Source organism: Oncorhynchus kisutch, linkage group LG7, assembly GCF_002021735.2.
Source record: "Oncorhynchus kisutch isolate 150728-3 linkage group LG7, Okis_V2, whole genome shotgun sequence".
NCBI lineage: Eukaryota > Metazoa > Chordata > Actinopteri > Salmoniformes > Salmonidae > Oncorhynchus > Oncorhynchus kisutch.
The window spans coordinates 32,782,709-32,806,993 of NC_034180.2; the positions used below are offsets into that span (position 1 = coordinate 32,782,709).

The 24,285-nt window shown below is 42.0% G+C and overlaps 2 protein-coding genes across 6 annotated transcripts; one reads left to right on the forward strand and one right to left on the reverse strand.

Annotated features, from left to right (window-relative positions):
- On the forward strand, nt 1–12,090 carry LOC109894491 (basal body-orientation factor 1). Of its 2 annotated transcripts, none has more exons than XM_020488020.2 (11): nt 1–578; nt 719–971; nt 1,080–1,145; nt 5,143–5,286; nt 5,390–5,470; nt 5,675–5,745; nt 9,382–9,526; nt 10,126–10,619; nt 10,729–10,833; nt 11,648–11,713; nt 11,794–12,090. In XM_020488020.2, the coding sequence occupies exons 1-11, from the start codon at nt 538–540 to the stop codon at nt 11,891–11,893; spliced, it is 1,566 nt and encodes a 521-aa protein (XP_020343609.1). In that variant the 5' UTR covers nt 1–537; the 3' UTR covers nt 11,894–12,090. The 2 variants fall into 2 exon arrangements, with proteins under 2 accessions (XP_020343609.1, XP_020343608.1); XM_020488019.2 differs by having other exon boundaries at nt 2–578; nt 11,645–11,713.
- On the reverse strand, nt 12,080–24,091 carry aldh6a1 (aldehyde dehydrogenase 6 family, member A1). Of its 4 annotated transcripts, none has more exons than XM_020488017.2 (12): nt 23,932–24,091; nt 23,191–23,235; nt 22,976–23,050; nt 20,619–20,780; nt 17,766–17,844; nt 17,211–17,513; nt 16,889–17,010; nt 15,986–16,175; nt 15,331–15,512; nt 15,041–15,220; nt 13,048–13,146; nt 12,080–12,748 (listed from the first exon to the last, which is right to left on the reverse strand). In XM_020488017.2, exons 1-12 carry the CDS (start codon nt 23,968–23,970, stop codon nt 12,644–12,646), a joined length of 1,581 nt encoding a protein of 526 aa, XP_020343606.1. In that variant the 5' UTR covers nt 23,971–24,091; the 3' UTR covers nt 12,080–12,643. The 4 variants fall into 4 exon arrangements, with proteins under 4 accessions (XP_020343606.1, XP_020343607.1, XP_031684832.1 ...); XM_020488018.2 differs by having other exon boundaries at nt 23,191–23,232; nt 23,932–24,085; XM_031828972.1 differs by having other exon boundaries at nt 15,331–15,533; nt 23,191–23,232; nt 23,932–24,084.
- Between the last annotated feature and the right edge of the window lie 194 nt (nt 24,092–24,285).

Below are 24,285 nucleotides of genomic sequence, written 5' to 3' on the forward strand. Positions count from 1 at the left end.
TGCCGCCCCACATGACTTATTTTCAGCATTTATCAAAAAACCTTACTAGTTAGTGCTCTATAGAGATGGGTTGCCTGACAACGTTACGAAAAAAGCGTCGATGTGGTAGATGGTGCGTTCAGGACAACTGGGAACTCGGGAAAATACGAAGCCAAATCATGCCGTCAGTGATCTTAAAACTATTTTTCCCAGTCGGAGCTCGTTTTCATCCCGAGTACCCAGTTGTCTTGAACGCACTGAATTCGGATATGTTTTAGTGTGATTGCATACTCAGTCAAATTTAGCTAGAATAGTTGTGTATACTGTGCACATATGACATTACTTGTTTTTTGTTGTTGCATATAACATTAGACCTGTTACAGGGTGATTTTGACGTAGGCTGTGAGCATGTCCACACACAGCCAGTGCCATACGACAGCGTTTCTATGGTAACAAAGTTGTAAACACGATTTCCCTAGTGCCTTGAAGTGAAGCTAACCTAGCTAGCCTATACGTATCCCATTCATTCTTAACAGTTAAATTGTAGTATTCGAAACAATGCCCAAGAAGAAAGGAAAAAATGGAAAGAAAAGTAAAGGGTAAGACATCATTTTTTCTTTGCGTCGTTATCGCTTGAATTGGCTAACGTTAGCCATGTTAGCTACCTGTAGCTCGTTTTACGCACTGTTTGTGTAGCTATCTAATTTACTACAATTCTTTGTCCAAATTGTATGTCTAGAAAAGGAAAAAAAGAAGGCAAACATGAGTCAAAAGCCGATAAAGAGTCTGACATTGAGAAGGCAAAGGCCAATGCTGCTCTTTGGGAAGCCAGGCTGGATGTCACTGAACACTCGCGCGTGGAGTACCGTGAAGCTACCCGCAGGTTGGCACGAGCCAATGAAGAGCTCACTAACCAGCAGTATCGTGCAGAGAAGGACACGGTTGACATAATTGCCTTCTTGAAGAGGAAAGATGCTGAGAAAGAAGAAAAGGTAAACTTTTATCCCCAGATATTTATAATATCCATAATTTATTGTCTTTGGGGGGTTTACTAGCATTGTATCGTTGTATTATTATTTTAAATATTATTTTTTTTACAGATTACAAGGCTAGAGGGACAACTTAAAAGTAAAAAAAAACAAGCCCTTGAAGAAAATGAACAACTGGTAAGTATTTAGTCTTTGTGAAGGAACAAACTTGGGTAACCTTCCAAGTAAGTCTTCCATAATTTCAAAGAACAGGGAGTGACTAGACAGTTTACAAAAACAGGTCAGAAATGGACCAGGAACATTAGCATGTTTTACTAAACATGCTGACATCCCTGCCCAGCATTGTAGTCTATCTAAATCATCTTCATTGTCCTGCAAGCCTCAAGGGTATACATTGTTTGTCTGATGTCATGTACAGCATCTAAAAAAAGGTGCTGTATTGTGTCTGAACAACAGTGTTGTTTTTAATCAGGCAGTCCCTATGCTAATTTATAGAAAAAAGAAAACAAACTAAGAAACAAACCCCTACATTTCCAGCCATATGGTCTAAAATTATGGTATATGGTAATGCCATGCAGCTACTGAAAAAGCGTAATTAAAATGTACATGGTCTCGAACATACAAACTAGTTTTGATATATTGTAGCCTAAGTTATCCATCCCTCATGTGTCATATGGATTGTTTGTGGTGGTGTGCAACTTTATTTACGTGTTAATTTTGACAGTTGATCTCTACAGACAAAAATACTTCACATTGATTGAGTAGCCTAGTGGTTAGAGTGTTGGACTAGTAACCGGAAGGTTGCAAGTTCAAATCCCCAAGCTGACAAGGTACAAATCTGTTGTTCTGCCCCTGAACAGGCAGTTAACCCACTGTTACTAGGCTGTCATTGAAAATAAGAATTTGTTCTTAACTGACTTGCCTAGTTAAGTAAAGGTAAAAAAATACAAATAAAATCTGTTGCAATGGTTTAACAACAAGGAAATGTGCAGAAATGTGCCACTTTGGCAAACAGCTGTTTTCCATTTCTTACTTCACTGTGGTAAAAATAGGACCCAATAAGCTTTTGAGAAATAAAATAATCTTGGTCTGGACCAACAAAAAAATCCCTATTTTGCATGGTACTGTCACATATGCCTATGTAGTACTAATTCTGGATATAAATATTGTTGTGGTTGAGCTAAAGACGTGATTTCAAGACATGCCCCTCAACTCCCTTTGCTCATTGTGAAGTGATAAAATGGTTCATCTTGAAAATTGACTTAGCTAATGGAAACCATTGCATTAAAAGCACTCAAAGAACGTGAGCGCAGTGGCTTTTGTCTCAAAGTAGTCTGACATGTGAGTCTGAATGTTGGAAAAAGTCAGCCAACCAACCAAACAACTACACTGAGTGTACAATACATTAAGGACACCTGCTATTTCTATGACAAAGACTGACCGGGTGATTCCAGGTGAAATCTATGATCCCTTAATGATGTCACTTTTTAAATCCACTTCAATCAGTAGGTGAATGGGGAAGACAGCTTAAAGAAGGATTTTTAAGCCTTGAGACAATTGAAACATGGACTTGTATGTGTGCCATTCGTAGGGTGATTTAAGTGCCTTTGAACTGGGTTTTGTAGGAGGTGCCAGGCACAACAGTTTGTGTCAAGGACTGCAATGCTGCTGGGTTTTTCATGCTCATCAGTTTCCCATGTGTATCAAGAGTAGTCCACCACCCAAAGGACATCCAGACAACTTGTCGCAACTGTGGGAAGGAAGCATTGGAGTCAACATGGACCAGCATCCATGTGGAATGCTTTCAACACCTTGTAGAGTCCATGCCCTGATGAATTGAGGCTGTTCTGAGGGCAAAAGGGGGGATGCAACGTCAATATTAGGAAGGTGTTCTTAATGTTTTGTACACTCAGTGTATATCATCAAGAGTTTCACTGGATCAGTGCCATATTTTCATTGCGATTGAAACACTGCATTAGAAAAAGAAAATAGAGATGCATCCATAAGCAAAACTTAAGCACAAATCTGGCCATTTGATGATGGAATGGGAGCTTTCTAAAGAAAGCTATTGATCATTTAATTAATCCCTGTCGTAATTTTATAGAATGGCATTTATAGAGTTATCTAAAGAATATCAATTAGGCATAACAATATAATAAAATGGTTGGTAACCTATAATTGTGTCATTATATACATGATTGTGGGTGCATGTTTTGCTTGCCTTCAATAACTTGTGTACTTAGCAGCAGTTACATAGCAGCACAGCATAGCAGCAAACTGATTTCAGCCTCTCTGACTGATCTGTTCCTGTAGTTGGGTTGGGTTGCAAAGGCCATACTTCATCTGAACTTTTTGATTTTCTTCCCAACTATTATAAGTGGTTGTTTTCCTCCTATTCCTGGAAGCTATGGTCATTTTTTTCAGATAATCTGAATCGATTCTATTTCTGAAATGGAAACTGCCATGTCACATACAAATATGAAGTGGATACACACTTAGATGGTGTACATTCTCAAAATGTTCATTGTATACGTAGCTAACAATATTGGTGTATACACTATTTACACCTGCTGTATAGAGTTATTTTCTATGTCTTCAAAATCCAAGATATGGAACTACAGTTGAAGTTGGAAGTTTACATACACTTGGGTTGGAGTTATTAAAACTCGTTTTTCAACCACTCCACTAATTTCTTGTTAACAAACTATAGTTTTGGCAAGTCGGTTAGGACATCTACTTTGTGCATGACACAAGTAATTTTTCCAACAATTGTTTACAGACAGATTATTTCACTTATAATTCACTGTATCACAATTCCAGGGGGTCAGAAGTTTACATACACTGAGTTGAATGTGCCTTTAAACAGCTTGGAAAATTCCCGAAAATGATGTCATGGCTTTAGAAGCTTCTGATAGGCTAATTGACTCAGTGCCTCTTTGCTTGACATCACGGGAAAATCAAAATAAATCAGCCAAGACCTCAGAAAAAGAATTGTAGACCTCCACAAGTCTGGTTCATCCTTGGGAGCAATTTCCAAACGCCTGAAGGTACCACATTCATCTGTACAAACAATAGTACGCAAGTATAAACACCATGAGACCAAGCAGCCATCATACCGGTCATGAAGGAAACGCATTCTGTCTCAACAGCAAATGTAGACCTCCACAAGTCTGGTTCATTCAAGATGCTGGAGGAAACAGGTACAAAAGTATCTATATCCACAGTAAAACAAGTCTTATATCAACATAACCTGAAAGGCCGTTCAGCAAGGAAGAAGCCACTGCTCCAAAACCGCCATAAAAAAGGCAGACTATGGTTTGCAACTGCACACGGGGACAAAGATCATACTTTTTGGAGAAATGTCCTTTGGTCTGATGAAACAAAAATAGAACAGTTTGGCCATAGTGACCATCATTATGTTTGGAGGAAAAAGGGGGAGGCTTGCAAGCCAAAGAACACCATCCCAACTGTGAAGCACGGGGGTGACAGCATCATGTTGTGGGGGTGCTTTGCTGCAGGAGGGGCTGGTGCACTTCCCAAAATAGATTGCATCATGAGGTAGGAAAGTTTTGTGGATATATTGAAGCAACTTCTCAGTCAGGAAGTTAAAGCTTGGTCGCAAATGGGTCTTCCAAATGAACAATGACCCCAAGCATACTTCCAAAGTTGTGTCAAAATTGCTTAAGGACAACAAAGTCAAGGTATTGGAGTGGCCATCACAAAGCCCTGACCTTAATCCTATAGAAAATGTGTGGCCAGAACTGAAAAAGCGTGTGCGAGCAAGGAGGCCTACAAACCTGACTCAGTTACACCAGCTCTGTTATGGAGGAATGGGCCAAAATTCACCCAATTTATTGTGGGAAGCTTGATGAAGGCTACCCGAAACGTTTGACCCAAGGTAAACATTATAAAGGCAATGCTACCAAATACTAATTGAGTGTATGCAAACTTCTGACCCACTGGGTATGTGATGAAGGAAATAAAAGCTGAAATAAATAATTCTCTCTACTATTATTCTGACATTTCACATTCTTAAATTAAAGTGGTGATCCTAACTGACAGGGAAGTTTTACGAGGATTAAATGTCAGGAATTGTGAAAATCGGAGTTTAACTGTATTTGGCCAAGGTGTATGTAAACTTCGGACTTCAACTGTATATGATTGGTTGTTGCAGGTTGCAGAATACACTCTTAAAATCAATGAGCTGGAGGAGAAGTTTGAGAAGAGATCCAATGAGTTCAGGATGATCCAGGGTGAACTGAAGACTATCAAGGAGTTTCGGAAAAAGAAAGCCCAGATGGAGCAGGAGCTCAATAGTGTGAGAACAACATGGACAGAAATCATGCTTGACACCCTGAAGTACCACTCTTGATTGTGTAGTTCACAGTTCTATCAATGATCATCAACTCTCTACTTTCTAGATTAAAGAAAGCATGTACATTGCAGACAGAGAGCACAAGGAAAGCCTAGCTAGAATGGAGCACAAATTCTTCAGTGAAAAGGTATGATGATAGTTTCAAATTGACACATTATTTTGTACATGCACTTACAGTTCCAAGGAGGTGTAAAATAAACTTGGGGGAAACTAGAGTTGCGCTAATCAAAAAGTATTGGATTAAATGGGTAAAGATGTTCAGGTGTAAAAGGCCTAACTGATCAATAGAGAGGCGGGAGAGAAACAGTGAGTACTGTGTATTCCCTTGCAGGTTCGCCTAGAGAAAGAGGCCGAGCAGAGGATCGCCCAGCTGGCTGAGAGGGCCCACAATGAAGCCATTGTGTGAGTGTCTCCGCTGACCAATTACATGCTAATTTTATTCTTCAAACTGCACCTTCAGGTCAAGGAAAAAAAGAGGCAAAATACATCATTTGTGAGGGAAAACAAGATTATTATCTTGACCACACCAGTTTGTCTTCTTCAAGATAGTAGTGTATATCACCTAAGCCAATGATGACATCCCCAGCAGTTCCAGAATGCCTTGCAGGAAGGGGGTTCTGGTTTGGAGCAGAGTGTGGGGAAGACCTATGTGCTATATAAACTCAGCAAAAAAAGAAACGTCCCCTTTTCAGGATCCTGTCTTTCAAAGATAATCATTGTAAAGGGTTTAACCACTGTTTCCCATGCTTGTTCAATGAACCATAAACAATTAATGAACATGCACCCGTGGAATGGTCGTTAAGACACTAACAGCTTACAGGCGGTAGGCAGTTAAGGTCACAGTTATGAAAGCTTAGGACACTAAAGAGGCCTTTCTACTGACTCTGAAAAACACCAAAAGAAAGATGCTCTGCTCGTCTGTGTGAACTTGCCTTAGGCATGCTGCAATGAGGCATGAGGACTGCAATAAATGGCAATGTTCGTACCGTGAGACGCCTAAGACCGTGCTACAGGGAGACAGAACGGACAGCTGATCGTCCTCACAGTGACACACTACGTGTAAAAACACCTGCACAGGATCGGTATATCCGAACATCACACATGCGGGACAGGTTCAGGATGGCAACAACAACTGCTCGAGTTACACCAGGAACGCACAATCCCTCCAAATCAAATCAAATCAAATGTTATTTGTCACATACACATGGTTAGCAGATGTTAATGCGAGTGTAGTGAAATGCTTGTGCTTCTAGTTCCGACAATGCAGTAATAACCAACAAGTAATCTAGCTAACAATTCTAAAACTACTACCTTATAGACACAAGTGTAAGGGGATAAAGAATATGTACATAAAGATATATGAGTGAGTGATGGTACAGAGCGGCATAGGCAAGATACAGTAGATGGTATTGAGTGCAGTATATACATATGAGATGAGTATGTAAACAAAGTGGCATAGTTAAAGTGGCTAGTGATACATGTATTACATAAAGATGCAGTAGATGATATAGAGTACAGTATATACATATACATATGAGATGAATAATGTAGGGTATGTAAACATTATATTAGGTAGCATTGTTTAAAGTGGCTAGTGATATATTTTACATCATTTCCCATCAATTCCCATTATTAAAGTGGCTGGAGTTGAGTCAGTGTGTTGGCAGCAGCCACTCAATGTTAGTGGTGGCTGTTTAACAGTCTGATGGCCTTGAGATAGAAGCTGTTTTTCAGTCTCTCGGTCCCAGCTTTGATGCACCTGTACTGACCTCGCCTTCTGGATGATAGCGGGGTGAACAGGCAGTGGCTCGGGTGGTTGTTGTCCTTGATGATCTTTATGGCCTTCCTGTGACATCGGGTGGTGTAGGTGTCCTGGAGGGCAGGTAGTTTGCCCCCGGTGATGCATTGTGCAGACCTCACTACCCTCTGGAGAGCCTTACGGTTGTGGGCGGAGCAGTTGCCGTACCAGGCGGTGATACAGCCCGACAGGATGCTCTCGTTTGTGCATCTGTAGAAGTTTGTGAGTGCTTTTGGTGACAAGCCAAATTTCTTCAGCCTCCTGAGGTTGAAGAGGCGCTGCTGCGCCTTCTTCACGATGCTGTCTGTGTGGGTGGACCAATTCAGTTTGTCTGTGATGTGTACGCCGAGGAACTTAAAACCTACTACCCTCTCCACTACTGTTCCATCAATGTGGATAGGGGGGTGTTCCCTCTGCTGTTTCCTGAAGTCCACAATCATCTCCTTAGTTTTGTTGACGTTGAGTGTGAGGTTATTTTCCTGACACCACACTCCGAGGGCCCTCACCTCCTCCCTGTAGGCCGTCTCGTCATTGTTGGTAATCAAGCCTACCACTGTTGTGTCGTCCGCAAACTTGATGATTGAGTTGGAGGCGTGCGTGGCCACGCAGTCGTGGGTGAACAGGGAGTACAGGAGAGGGCTCAGAACGCACCCTTGTGGGGCCCCAGTGTTGAGGATCAGCGGGGTGGAAATGTTGTTGCCTACCCTCACCACCTGGGGGCGGCCCATCAGGAAGTCCAGTACCCAGTTGCACAGAGCGGGGTCGAGACCCAGGGTCTCGAGCTTGATGACGAGCTTGGAGGGCACTATGGTGTTAAATGCCGAGCTGTAGTCGATGAACAGCATTCTCCATCAGTGCTCAGACTGTCCGCAATAGGCTGAGAGAGGCTGGACTGAGGGATTGTAGGCCTGTTATAAGGCAGGTCCTCACCAGACATCACCGGCAACAAAGTTGCCCATGGGAACAAACCCACCATCGCTGGACCAGACAGGACTGGCAAAAAGTGCTCTTCACTGACGAGTCGCGGTTTTATCTCACCAGGGGTGATGGTCGGATTCAGGTTTATCGTCGAAGGAATGAGCATTACACCGAGGCCTGTACTCTGGAGCGGGATCGATTTGGAGGTGGAGGGTCTGTCATGGTCTGGGGAGGTGCGTCACAGCATCATCAGACTGAGCTTGTTGTCATTACAGGCCATCTCAGGGAAGACACCCTCCTCGCTCATGTGGTACACTTCCTGCAGGCTCATCCTGACATGACCCTCCAGCAAGACAATGCCACCAGCCATACTGCTCGTTCTGTGCATGATTTCCTGCAAGACAGGAATGTCAGTGTTCTGCTATGGCCATCGAAGAGCCCGGATCTCAATCCCATTGAGCACGTCTGGGACCTGTTGGATCGGAGGTTGAGGGCTAGGGCCATTCTCCCCAGAAATGCCCGGGAACTTGCAGGTGCCTTGGTGGAAGAGTGGGTTAAATCTCACAGCAAGAACTGGCAAATCTGTTGCAGTCCATGAGGAGGAGATGCACTGCAGTACTTAATGCAGCTGGTTGCCACACCAGATACTGACTGTTACTTTTGATTTGACCCCCCCTTTGTTCAGGGACACATTATTCCATTTATGTTAGTCACATGTCTGTGGAACTTGTCCAGTTTATTTCTCAGTTGTTATGTTCATATAAATATTTGCACATGTTAAAAGTATGCTGAAAATAAATGCAGTTGACAGTGAGAGGACATTTCTTTTTTTTGCTGAGTTTAGTTCTATAGCCATATGAGGACAGACTAGGAATATACTTTGAATTCTGTGTTCTTTTATGGTCTATAAACTCTCTTCAACATTGACACTGAATGTGGCATTTATCATCGATTACTTGCCAATTGTAGACTTAAATCCTTGGCCATGTATAAAGTTGAAATGCACGTAACCTGTGTTTTCAGACAGAGCTGACATTGACCCAGTTTGTCTCAATTTGGTGACTAAGAGAGAGTGACTCAAAGGAAAATTCAAACCAGATCCTTCCCAGCATTATAAGCTTGGAATTTAACGTCACTTATAATTTTCTCTCGTATACTACATCACCAGACCGCTCCCTATCCCGCCACCAAACCCAATGCACCACCTTTATGTTGTCGAAGTTACTTTAGACTGACAGATAACAGAGGTGGAAGTGCCAGTTATACCTCAGTTTGGCACCTAACATGAAAAACTGTGCATTCCTTGTTTCCTAAACTAACAGTCAGTTGGATGATGCGTCACGCTCAGTGTTCAAGGAGAACGTTCGTCTCAGCGAGGCACTCAGCTGCCATATGAAGGAGGTAGATGACCTGAGGAAGATGACTGTGTCATTGGCTGAGGAAAACAGCTCCCTGGCACTGCATAAGGTACACTGGTACCATGGCACGTCAAACAGAGCAGTGGGCATTTTCATGTACTGGCAGCGCCTGGACAAAACCAATAAATTGTATTTATTTATGTGGCAGATCTCCTGTGGACATACAGTATTTTAGATGGTATTTCCCCTGTTTTATTTATTTTTGGTGACCCCGTGTTTGTTTTGCTTGCGGCCCCTCTTTCCCCTCACCTCCACAGTACGAGTCAGTATCTCGTGGTTGGTAGGTGTGGTGAGTTTCCACTGGCTTCTGGGTTCCAAGTCATTGGCTTCCCCCCAAAGCATTTTTCGCACTGTTTCTCTAAGGCAAATAAATACAGTATACCATAATCTCATCTCTGACTATGTCGATAAAGCAAGGATACTATGAAGTCACCCCAGCTCAGTATTTCTTCCAATCATTATTTCATTCTCAATCCTTCTTCCATTTGACAGTTAAGCCCTGCAAAACATGATTCATTTATCAACATGCCATTTAATGTCTTTAATGAATTACGTTACTTTGGAGAATGCCTTATGTATATTTTAATTATAATCTCAACCCTATTTTAAGACTAACCCCTCAATCCTTCCTATATTTTCCACCCCTAGGAGACCAGTGAGCTGATGATGAAGGAGAATGTGTCCCAGGTAAGGGCCCAGAATGAGGAGATAGCAGAGCTTAGGGGGAAGGTGGGTACCTTGGAGCAGGCCCTGGGGCTCATGGTGGGGGAGTTTGAGAGAGACAAGGAGGAGACGCAGAACCGAGCCCTGGTCAGCACCCAGGCCGGCCAGGTGGAGCTGGATAAGCTGCAGAAGGTGCTGGCCATGAGGGAAAAGGAGATGGGGCGAGTGAAGCGGCTGGCACGCAGCATCGTGGAGCAGCGCACAGAGCTGGAGTGCTTCTTTCAGGAGGCTTTGGGCCAGGTGAAGCAAGAGATCCAGGCCAGCCGGTTGCAGTACAGGCAGGAGGCCCTGGAGGCCTACCGCAGGAGGATGAGTGAGGCTCGGTCAGGCAAGAAGGAGTACCCCCGCATCCGCACCTTCCACAAAACCCCTCACAGCAGCAACAGTGTCTATACCGACCTGGAAGAGGCAGAGAAGTGGTAAGGCCTGCATGCGGTCTTTACCACCACTTACCATACATTTCCTCATTGCTATGGTAGAAACTGTTCCTACTTGGAAATCTATTTTTCCACTACACTTGTGTTTCAGGAATAATCTCCAGAGCAACAAGGTTGACATCTCTGAACTCACATGGGAGCAGAAGGAGAAAGTGCTTAGACTGCTGTTTGCCAAAATGAACGGACAGAAAGCAAGGTAACAGCTAGCTACTACATTGTGTGGGTCCTGTGTTGTCTGCCAGCAGACATGCTCATTGTTAGCTTCCCTATTATCTCATTTCTATTTCTACTGCGTTCTGTTTAGAATGATACCATCAAATTGGAATCATTAAACATGAAAACGAAACCCCTAGCGCAATAAAGTGTTGAGAACAAAACACAGTGACACCATCAGAAGCATGAGCTGTGCTGCAGTCTGGGAGAGGGCCTTTATTTGTGACTCCTTTTTAATGTCTTAAACAGCTCTTTTCTCAGCAAAAGAGGATACCATAAAACATCAGTTAGGTTTAAACCAATTTTCTTTTCCGTCCAGCGGCTTAAAAAGAATGAAGAAAGAGTCTGGGCACAATAGTAAAAATAGGGCCGGCCACAGAGTCGTGTGCTTGAAAACAAACATCTGGCCACGCAGATTTGCCTTCAGGCTCTTGGCCCCACTTCATGCGCACAAGGGCTTTATTTCGTTTTTGAACGCCTGTGGTCAGGGGACCGCCGGCAACATGATTTTCAAGTTGAGGACAGGGGATCTGAATGTATAAGGGGGTATTGGAGGGCAGAGATGTACATTCATGGCAATGTCAACATTATCCTGGATTCTAGCCTTGCAAACATACATCATTTGGAAACGTAGGATGAATTTACAGCAACCCAGTAGAGTATGAATCATGACCTGATGTAACCCTTACAAGGCCTTTCTGCAGTCAACAGCTAGAGAGAACAGGTGCCACAGTATGGTAAAACATGCCTTTTTAAAATGTACAGCATTTCAACTTATTTTTCAACTTATTTAGCAGGAAACTGAGTCAACCTTTGGCGTTGTCTGCGTCCCCAGAGAGGAACCAGAACAACATTGATCCCAGGTAAGACACAAAAAGTTTCCTGATTGTGATTTATCAGACCTTGTTGATTTTTCTTTGTTACATAATGACATGTCTTGCAGAATTACAGAGGAGACATCCCATGTGACCTTCATCACCCAGGCACCTGTGTCCAACCTGCCCTCGAACCCCAGCGCCCTGCCGGATATCCAGACCACATGACCTATCCGTGCAGTGTTAGTCGGTCTGAGAAATGTGCTGGTCTATATGAAGTGTCTCCAGAATTATGTGGATGGTTATGTGAAAAATGTGTCTATGGTATTTTCTCATTGTCATGAATTGAACGCTTACTTGAACTTAGATAGACAAGGTGCAAACAGGAGACAGAGACAGATGGACGATAAAGGGTTCAATTTAAACTGATGGCTTTTTATTCAAATGCAACCTGTTCAGGTCTAAATTAAATACATGAATAACTGCACCACAGCAAGTGTGCATAAAACGCATCTCAAACATTCAGATGCACTGAATGTATGATTAATAGTGGCATCACATTTGGCAGCTACACATTCATCAACATCATAATGCTGGTGAGGCAGTATATTTTGAACACAGATGTTGCATACAAAGAAAATATATGTGAGTACTTTACACTGTTTTAACTGCTCCACAGTTATTTGCATTGTTTCCAAAATCGTAACATAGATACACAGACACACAATTAGTAGAAACATTCATATAACAAATGAACTGTCATTCAATGATGAAGCCAAACTATTGATCCACAGTGAGTGAATGAATCTTGAGATATCATTGAAAAAGTATATCACATCTTGGGTACAAATTCTACATTAAGGATTGTAAAATGACTATGGGTAATTATCAACTCATGGCGACAGGACAGCACAGTAGTTTTAAAATGTTGCTTCACAAAAGACATGGGGAAGTGGGAATGTTCTTTCTCCAGACCCTTTAGCGTCCCATGGTTGGCATGGAAACTGCAGGGGTTTTCACGGTTGAGTCTTCGGCCTTCCATTGTGAAGTAACAGTTTTGATCTGTGTGTAAAACTGGATGCCCTTTAGAAAGCAGAGAAGACATCTATAATAGGATGCTCTGTAACTATGGCATTATGACCGTATTACATAACATGAAATTAAGCTGAAAATCTGGACTCGAGACAATTGGCTTTGATCAGCCATCACTAGTTAAGAGGACTGAGTGTTTTACATCGTCAGTCAGCCACATAAACTCACTGTATAGAGGCCCCAACCTTCATGTGGACTTTACCCAGCAGTACAACCCCTTATTAGGACCAGTCATACTAACTACAGTATGTCTTCAAACACCTTGTTACCTTATGTCAACTGATACTCACTTGTTTGCCGTAGAAGTTGGTGTCTCCTCTGAAGGAACCTCTTGAGCCAGTGAAGGAGAACATGGGCAGAGGAACAGGGATGGGAACATTCACCCCAATCTACAAAACACAAACTTCCATTACCGCATTGGAAACAAATACCCCTTCAGAGCAACTGAATGAGTATTTCTGGGAGAAGAAGGTGTACTAAATGCTAGTTCGAAGAACAAACAATGCATGAAAAATGAGTCACAACAAACCGAAAACCATTGCTTGTGTTCACAGTGTTGAAAGCATTGCATGCAAGAGGGACAGGAGAACTAAACAAAACATTTTGTTTTTGAGGCCACTTTTGTTTGTTTTTAAGTCCACTGGAAACTCATGGTTGGTTGAGAATGTTTGAAAATGCAGGAGTAATTTTGGACATGGGAGTCAAGCCTTTTGGCTGAGGGATGGAAAAAACAGCAAACACAGGGCATAGCGGAGGCACGCAGACAAGGTAAAGTATTCACACCCTCTTGACTTTATCCACATTTTGTTGTGTTACAGCCTGAATTTCAAATGGAATAAACTGAGATATGTGTTACTGGCCTACACACAATACCCCATAATGTCAAAGAAGAAAGAAACCACTCAGGGATTTCACCATGAGGCCAATGGTGACTTTAAAACAGTTACAGAGTGTAATGGCTGTGATAGGAGAAAACCAAGGATAGATCAACAACAAAGTAGTTACTCCACAATACTAACCTAAATGACAGAGTGAAAAGAAAGAAGCCTGTGCAGAACAAAATATTCCAAAACATGCTGTTTACAATGAGGCACTAGAGTAATACTGCAAAAGAAATGTGGCAAAGAAATGTACTTTATAAGTCATCATTGTAAATAAGAATTGGTTCTTTAACTGACTTGCCAAGTTTAAAAAAAGGTTTAAATTTTTTTTGAATAAATGTATGTCCTGAATACTAAACGTTATGTTCGGGGCAAATCCAACACGTCACTGAGTACCACTCTTCCTATTTTCAAGCATGGTGGTGGCTGCATCATATTATGGGTATGCTTGTCATCGGCAAGGACTAGTGAGTTTTGTTAGGACACAAATAAATGGAACAGAGCATAGCACAGGCAAAAACCTAGAGGAAAACATGGTTCAGTCTGCTTTCCAACAGACACTGGGAGACAAAATGCACCTTTCAGCAGGACAATAACCTAAGACACAAGGTCAAATACACACTGGAGTTGCTTACTAAGATGACATTGAATGTTACAGTTTTGACCTAAATTGGCTTGAAAATCTATGGCAAGACTTGAAAATGGCTGTCTATCAACGATCAACCAACTTGACAGAGCTTGAAGAATTTTTAAATAATGTGCAAAGATTGTGCAATCCAGGTGTGCAAAGCTCTTAGAGACTTACCCAGAATTGCTGCCAAAGGTGATTCAAGTATTGACTCGGGGGTGTAAATACTTATGTAAATGAGATATTTCTGTATTTAATTTAATACATTTGCAAACATTTCTAAAAACATGTTTTCACATTGTCATTATGGGGTATTGTTTGTAAACAGGTGAATTTTAAAAACATTTTTTATTCAGGCTGTAACAACAAAATTTGGAATAAATCAATGGGTATGAAAACTTTCTGAAGGCATTGTAAGCCTGAAACATTTAACAGGTCCAAAGGAATCCCTTTTGCAGTTAATTTAAGATTGCCCCTACTGTAATCCTACTAGGCAAATGTATTTCTATGTCCCCCTGTTTTGATAAAAAAAAGGCACATATTTGCTATTTGAAGTCCACATGGGTGGTGAAGGGAAGAGGGGGGCAGAAGTGTTCAGTTTGGAGCAGAAGCAAATAAGGCTATATTTGCCATGGACAATAATGGTTGTTGAGTGCATGTTTTAGAATAAAGGTGCTATGTCCTCCTTGTTTAAGGTATAGACACGGTAGAGGGTATGAATGCCTCCATTCTCCCAGGAAATAGGGACACACACATTGGTCCACAGACACTCACCTGGCCTACATCCACCTTGTGAGTGTATTTGCGTGCTGTGGCTCCGTTGGTGGTGAAGATAGCTGTGCCATTGCCATAAGGGTTATTGTTAACAAGGCTGATGGCGTCATCCAAGGATTCAGCCTCCAGTACAACCAGGACAGGCCCAAAGATCTCCTCAGTATAGCACTTCATCTGGGGCTAGGAGACAAAAAGGAATTACATAATTTCAGGATATGGTCAGAAAATAAGATCAGCATACTTTTGGGCAGTAGAACTAGAATATTTGTCATCTGCATGAACACACTTACTGTGACATTGCAAATAATGGTGGGCCCCACAAAGTTGCCATTCTCATAGCCCTGGACTTTGACATTCCTGCCGTCGAGCAGCAGCTGAGCTCCCTCGTCCACCCCACTCTGAATCAGGCTGTTGACCCTTTCCTTGGCCTGAGGGGAGATCAGGGGCCCCACGTCCACACCTGCCTGGTCCCCTGAGAGGGTTCCCGAAAAACCTGCATTGAGAATTCTCCCTCACAGCCACACATGTACACACAAATACCCCTTCACCCGCAGACACACACAACTCAAAAGCCCAGCTATGGCGAGGGGCCCCCAAAGGCACTCCCTCTAAAATGGCTGTTTAGGTGTTTCCTGTGCAGCCACACAAATAAGAGTGTTTATGACTGCAAATAAGGGGAATCATTCATTCTTCTCCTCCCCATCAACTTCCCTTCTCAAAGACTTGATGCTCTGAGCTACTCTTAAGCTTCGGCCGTAAATGTTGCCGCAAATTTGCAGCATGAGTGACTCAACAAGCCCTCTCTCCCAGTTCAGCCCCATCTGAAGTTATGGTAGAGCGAGAGGTGTGGTTAGGGCTCGTGGGTGGCCTCAAGAGTGACTGAGCAGAGGGCTCCTTAGGAATGGATAGGGCGGGAGGTGCGGGCCGGGTGAGAGGTTGGGATACCTGCATTAACACGCAGAGCTTTTGCACGATCCACCAGTTCAGGCAGCCAGCTGCGGGCCTCGCCCACCAGGATGGCCGTGGAGAGGGCCATGCAGCGCTGCCCTGCTGCCCCGAAAGCTGCACCCACCAGCTGGTTCAGAGTGGTCTCCTTATTTGCATCAGGCATCACCACACCATGGTTCTTTGCTCCCTACAGCAGAGCATAAGGGTGGGAATCGTTTAGCCTTCTGTCCCTTGATCCGAATACCCATGGTCTGAATACCAGGGAAAAGTGATCCAATTCCCATTACGTCTCGATCAAACCGACAACTTCATTTTATTTTGGTACACCAAAGTACATTCATTTCCAATGGAACGCTGCATTGCAGAGGCAGTTGCAGTGAGTTCTGTGTGGTGCATACGTTGGATATATCCAACGTTTGCATCAAATTGTATGCATAGACTTGACAGAAATAGTAGCAAAAGGTGAATGTTTTTTTGTTGCACACATATCCAGTTTAAATGTTTGACTGCAAAATGTATTATGCAGCAACGACGCTGTCGGTCTGATCGAGGCTTCACACCATGCCTTCAATGTGGTTGCATGCAAATTGGATCAGAGATGGTCTCGAAAGTTTATCCTCTTAAAGAACTTTAGTGAACAAACAATAAAAGTACAATATTGTAAGTGCTTTATATTACGTCAATGCACTTCATTTGTAGATCATTATTGTGGGTATGTGTCAAATAAGATAAATGACACATTTCCACTCAATATTTTCCACAAAGTGTCTGGATCTGAATCCCTGTTTCATCTGTACAGCTAATCAGCCATGGTAGAAAAGAGAAACAAAGAGGATAACGTTCAACAATAGTTTTTAAGCCAACACCGCCACCCTCTGTTCATTAATAGCACAAACTCACCATGTTGGACTGTACTCTCTTGCCATTTTTAGATCCCCTCTCATAGATGTACTCTCCGGCTTGGTTAGAGCCCACAAAGCTGATAGCCTTGATGGCCGGATGATCACAGATGAAGTTGACAGCTGGGAAAGAGTGGGGCAGGGATTAATTTAGCATAGAGCACTGACAGGCCATCCATAATCTCTCCATTATCTCATCACACTGTAAATGAATGTGAATCATAGCATAGAGACACAATGATAATTCAATGATTCACAGCACCAATGTCTCCATATATAGCTTAGAGATCAGCAGGTGATGGGACATTTAGCTTTTATCTTACCGTCGTGCTGGCCATGGATGATGTTCAGGGTCCCGTCTGGCATCCCAGCATCCTGCAGCATCTTGGCCAACAGCATGGTGCAGGCTGGCACCCGCTCTGAGGGCTTCAGCAGGTAGGTGTTGCCACACACCATGCCCATGGGGAACATCCACAGAGGGATCATGGCGGGGAAGTTGAAGGGGGCGATGCCGGCACACACCCCGATGGGCAGGCGGTAGGTGTAGGTGTCCATGTCTTTTGTGATGGAGGGCAGAGTCTCCCCCAGCATCAGGGAGGTGATGCTGCATGTGTGCTCCACCACCTCTGGAGAGGAGACAGTAGGTGTCATTCAGGTACAGAAAACACTGGGTCAGTCAAAGAATGTGTGTGACTATCCCTCATATTGAGACTGAGTCACATAAGTGACAGACCAAAGGGCTTTTTCTACTAGTGACCTAGACACTGAAATAATGCTCTGATTAACCATTTTCTTGGCTGCAACAAGTATTAAAAGAGGCTAATAAAACATCTCTCTAAATATTGCCCTTTGGAAAAGCCAGTGCACGTGAGACTTACGCAATCCTCTGAACACATCCCCTTCTGCATCTGCCAGGGTCTTGCCCTGCTCCAGAGTAATGCTCTTGGCAAGCTCTTTCTGGAACACAAGACACACACACCATGAGCCAACACACACTTCAAATCAGTTCAATTTAAATTGAGTAAATCAAGCTAAGCAACAGCTGCTGTAAATAAATAGTATTTTGTATTTATTTGCATTTGTATTTATTATGGATCCCCATCCCCTACTCTTCCTGGGGTCCAGCAAAATTAAGGCAGTTATACAATTTTAAAAACATTACAATACATTCATAACAGATTTCACAATACACTAAGTGTGTGGCCTCAGTCCCCTACTCCACTACCACATATCAACAACACAAAATCCATGTGAATGTATATGTGTATATGTATGTATGTTATCGTGTGTGTGTATGCATGTGTCTGCGCCTATGTTTGTGTTGCTTAACAGTCCTCACTGTTAAATAAAGTGTAGTTTTATCTGTTATTTAAATCTGACAGACTTTTCCCATAGTCTGTTCTGGACTTGAGGACTGTGAAGAGATCTCTGGTGACATGTCTTGTGGGGTATGCATGGGTGTCTGAGCTGTGTGCTGGTCATTTAAAACCGACAGCTCTGTGCTTTCAACATGTCAATACCTGTCACAAATACAAGTAGTGATTAATTCAATCTCTCCTCTCTCCTCCACTACTTAACCCGAAGCCAGCCACGCCAATGTTTTAGAGAAAACACTGTACAGCTGGCAACTGAAGTAAGCGTGCATGCGCCCGGCCGTCACAGGGAGTCAATGGAGCGCGATGGGACAAGGACATCCAAGCCGGCCAAACCTTCCCCGAACGATGCTGGGCCAATTGTGCGCCGCCTCATGGGTCTCCCGGTCGCGGCAAGCTGTGACACAGCCCGGGATCGAAACCGGATCTGTACTGACGCCTCTAGCACCACTGCGCCACTCGGGAGGCCCCGTATCAATATGTTTTGACTACTTTTGACAACTTGCTCAATTTCCACATGATTTATTATAAGAATTAGTTGATGTTTAGGGTTTACTGAATGATTTGCTCAATTTCCACATGATTTATTACATGATTTAGTTAAGGTTTAGGGTTTAGTGAATGATTTGTCCCAAATATAATGCTTTTAGTTTTTGAAATATTTAGGACTAACTTATTCCTTGCCACCCATTCTGAAACTAACTGCAGCTCTTTTTTAAGTGTTGCAGTCATTTCAGTCGCATTAGTAGATGACGTGTATAGTGTTGAGTCTTATCCTTATATAGAGATATGTCACTGGCTTTACTTAAAGCCAGTGACATATAATTTGTAAAGATTTAAAAAAAGTTAAGGGCCTAGACAGCTGCCCTGGGGAATTCCTGATTCTACCTGGATTATGTTGGAGAAGCTTCCATTAAAGAACACCCTCTGTGTTCTGTTAGACAGGTAACTCTTTATCCAAAATATAGCAGGGGGTGTAAAGCCATAACACATAAGTTTTTCCAGCAGCAGACTATGATCAATAATGTCAAAAGCCACACTGAAGTCTAACAAAACAGGCCCCAATCTTTGTATTATCAATTTCTCTCAGCCTATCATCAGTCATTTGTGTAAGTGCTGTGCTTGTTGAATGTCCTTCCCTATAAGTATGCTGAAAGTCTGTTGTCAATTTGTTTACTGTAAAATAGCATTGTATCTGGTCAAACACAATTTTTTCCTAAACTTTACTCAGGGTTGGTAACCGACTGATTGGGTAGCGGAATGACTTTCGCTTCCCTCCAGACCTGAGGGCACACACTTTCTATCAGGCTTAAATTGAAGATATGGCAAATAGGTGTGGCAATATCGTACACTATTATCCTCAGTAATTTTCCATCCAAGTTGTCAGACCCCGGTGGCTTGTCATTGTTGATAGACAACAATAATTTTTTCACCTCTTCCATTAAACATTACATTACGGAATTCAAAATGACAATGCCTTTCTTTCATAATTTGGTCAGATATACTTGGATGTGTAGTGTCAGCGTTTGTTGCTGGCATGTCATCCCTAAATTTGCTAATCTTGCCAATTAAAAAAATTATTAAAGTAGTTGGCAATATCAGTTGGTTATGTGATGAATGAGTCATCTGATTCAATGAATGATGGAGCTGAGTTTGCCTTTATTTCCCAAAATGTCATTTAAGGTGCTCCAAAGCTTTTTACTATCATTGTTTATGTAATTTATCTTTGTTTCATAGTGTAGGTTTTTCTTATTTTTATTCAGTTTAGTCCCATGATTGCTCAATTTGCAGTATGTTTGCCAATCGGTTGTGCAGCCAGACTTATTTGCCATTCATTTTGCCTCATCACTCTCAACCATAAAATTTCTCAATTCCTCATCAATCCATGGGGATTTAACAGTTTTTACAGTCATTTTCTTAATTAATGGGTGCATGCCTCATGCTTATTAGTAACTGGGATAAGCAATTTCATAAATGTATCACGTTCAACGTCTGTTTGCTCCTCATTACACACCACAGACCAACAAATATTATTTACAACATAGGAATAGTATGGAGGCATTGTGGTGTTTCTTCTTTCTTATCACCTAAGGAACTAGTATCTATCATGCCTAAAAGTGTGCCATTGAGAGTAGGGTTCATATTAATCAAATCCATGCTGAATTTGTATGGTACAAAATATTAAAATGACATGGCATACAGAGGCGGTCTTTGAACCCCAAAACATGACAGACATTTTTTTTGCAACCAAGAGTGCATGATGTTAAACGTGCAACGGAGAATTATGAGATTTGACCTTTGCTTCTAGCGGTATTGTACCATATGTACAACAAATTCTTGTCCCTGCTACAGACTTACAATGTTGTCCTTGATAAGCTGCTGATAGCGCAGAAAGATCTGTTGGCGTGCCAAGATGGAGGTTTCAGACCAGGAGTGGTAGGACTGTGAGCAGGAGTCCACAGCAGCCAGCATCTCTTCCTGTGTAGCCTTGGGGACGCGGGCTATCACCTCGTTGGTGGCCTGTAACAGTTAGAGGGAAGAACACATTAGTGGGTGAACTGTAACCTGATTATAAAAAAACATATTTGATTGGTATGAAGTGTGCTCAGCTTGAGCAGATAACTTCAACACATTATGATCTGACACACACTGATAAAACCATCAGATCGGGCAATTTCATCAAAAATATTGCAATGTCTTTAACTCTTAAGAGAGCATTAATCTCATTCTAAATCCCGATGATATGAGTAAACTGAAAGCAAAGGAAGGCCGAAGGAGCAAAGTGCCAGCTAACTGACCTTTGAACATTCATGCAAAAGCATTCTTGAGAATTATAACAACTTGAGATAGATCTCAAGAAAACAGCACACCAATTTATTGCACACCTACAGTACCAGTCAAAAGTTGATACACCTACTCATTCAAGGGTTTTTCATTATTTTTACTATTTTCTACATTGTAGAATAACACATAGTAATCAAGAAAGTGTTAAATCATATAGTAATCAAGAAAGGTTTTTATTTGAGACTTCAAAGTAGCCACCCGTTGCCTTGATGACAGCTTTGCAGACGCTTGGCATTCTCTCAACCAGCTTCATGTGGTAGTCACCTGGAATGCATTTCAATTAACAGGTGTGCCTTGTTAAACGTTAATTTGAGTAATTTCTTTCCTTCTTAATGCGTTTGAGCCAATCAGTTGTATTGTGACAAAGTAGGGGTGGTATACAGAAGATAGCCCTATTTGGTAAACGACCAAGTCCACATTATGGCAAGTACAGCTCAAATAAGCAAAGAGAAATTACAGTCCATCATTACTTTAAGACATGAAGGTCAGTCAATCCGGATAATTTCAAGAACCTTTAAAGTTTCTTCAAGTGCAGTCGCAAAAACCATCAAAGCGCTATGATGAAACTGGCTCTCAGTACATGAAAGGAAGACCCAAAGTTACCTCTGCTGCAGAGGATAAGTTCATTAGAGTTAACTGCACCTCAGATTGCAGCCCAAATAAATAATTCACAGAGTGGAAGTAACAGACACATCTCAACATCAACTGTTCAGAGACTGCATGAATCAGGCATTCATGGTCGAATTGCTGCAAAGAAACCACTCCTAAAGGACACCAATAATAAGAAGAGACTTGCTTGGGCCAAGAAACACGAGCAATGTACATTAGACCGGTGGAAATTTGTCCTTTGGTCTGATGAGTTCATATGTGAGATTTTTGGTTCCAACCGCTGTGTCTTTGTGAGATGCAGAGTAGGTGAATGGATGATCTCTGCATGTGTGGTTCCCACCATAAAGCATGGAGGAGGAGGTATGATGGTGTGGGGGTGCTTTTCTGGTGACACTGTCTGTGATTGATTTAAAATTCAAGGTACACTTAACCAGCATGGCTCCTACAATATTCTGCAGCGATACGCCATCCCATCTGTTTTGCACTTAGTGGGACAATCATTTGTTTTTCAACAGGACAATGACCCAACACACCTCCAGCCTGTGTAAGGGCTATCTGACCAAGAAGGAGTTTGATGGAGTGCTGCATTAGATGACCTGGCCTCCACAATCACCCAACCTCAACCCAATTGAGATGGTTTGGGATGAGTTGGACTGCAGAGTGAAGGAAAAGCAGCCAACAAGTGTTCAGCATGTGTGAACGTCTTCAAGACTGTTGGAACAGCCTTCCTCATGAAGCTGGTTGAGAGAATGCCAAGAGTGTGCAAAGCTGTCATCAAGACAAAGGGTGGCTACTTTGAAGAATATAAAATATAAAATATTTGTTTATTTGTTCAACACTTTTTTGGTTACTACATGATTCCATATGTGTTATTTCATAGTTTTGATGTCTTCACTATTATTCTACAATGTATATATAGTAAAATAGTCCAAATAAAGAAAGACCCTTGAAGGTGTGTCCTTTTGACTGGTACTGTATATGTATACTCATAAAAGTCTCATAAAAGTCTAGCTCTTTTTCTTTTACATAATAGTAATGGACCTATAACCTTTGCATTGCTGACAATTTTGTGCAGAAACTGGATAAACTGGTCAAAACTCAGGTAACTGATTAACCAGCTAAGTTGACCTTAATGTAGCAGTGCATGCCCATCCAAGGTGTTGTTTGTGCATTATTCTGTGCATCAACTAATCAAATACAATGGGTAACACAATTTAATTTAGGTAAACTATATTTGATCTCTTTAAGGCCTAGTTACTTACCGGATTGTGAATATCTAACCATTCTGAAGTCTTGGATTCAACGAACTTCCCATTAATAAACAACTTTGTGGTGGGCTGCGGGGAGACATTTTCAACATGTTCAATTTCTATCAGAAATACAGATCTGTGTGACAGTTAATCCTCTAGTGGTAATCTGTTTGTAGTCATATACAGCCACAATAATTAAACTCTATTATTAAACTGTTATTACTAACCACTGAGGAGGAGTAACACATGTGCCTGACCTGAAGAGGTACCTGCTGAGAGGAAGCAAGTGGTTAGCTGTAAAGAATAATTAATCCACGAGTTCATGCATTTATGCATTTATTGTGAATAGTATCATATCAAACGTCAGCTATATAGCATTAGAATCAAAGGCCTACTACCTACTTCCAGGCCTTCTGTTAGGACGGAAGATTAATGTACAACTATGGCAATCCCAAATATCATTGAAGTGCAACTGGGCCATGAAGGTGTACCTGGGGATCAATTTTACAGTGATTGTTGGAGGGATTACTAAAAGCCCAAAAATGTATCAATTAAACAATGTAGCTGGAGAGCACACATGGGAGTCATAGAGCTGCACAAAGCTTGACAGGCAGCTGCATGTGATAAGCACATACTTTTTCCCCATACAAAGAGCAGGAGTCTAAGGAGGAATTGTTCCTTAAATTTAGTGACCCGGAGAATAGTTGAGAACAAGACAAGAGCTAAGCCATATGGCATCTATCACTTTGTAAACAATGTGAAACATTTTGAACACGGGAGGTTGGTGGCACTTTAATTGGGTAGGTCGGGGTTGTGGTAAGGGCTGGAACAGTATCAAATACATCAAACACATGGTTTCCATTGGCCATTATTATGAACTGTCCTCCCCTCAGCAGCCTCCTGTGCTTCCGAAAGCTGTTAGTGTCTTCATTAACTCTTGGGTAAAGCATTATAATATGAGTTCTTACCCCTTTCTTCAACAGTGACCTCATTACAGTCGTTGCCATGATGAAAATGTGTTTATTGCTTGATTTATCCCAAAAGAATGTCCCAAACCCTCTTGCAGGACCGTGGCCAGGAGACGCACTTCAAACCTACTCCCTCACCTACATGGATTTAAAAGAAGGAAGGGTCTAGAAATATCTGGTCAGTTATTGGCTTAGAATAAGACCGCTCACAAAAATATACACCTTACTGGCTGAAACTACAACGGTATTAGCCAATCTCTATGTACAATTAAAGATAAACCGCCTTTATTAGAAAAAACGATCTCAACGCAAGTATTTCATTGGATACAACGCGGATCAGTCTTTTTGACAACT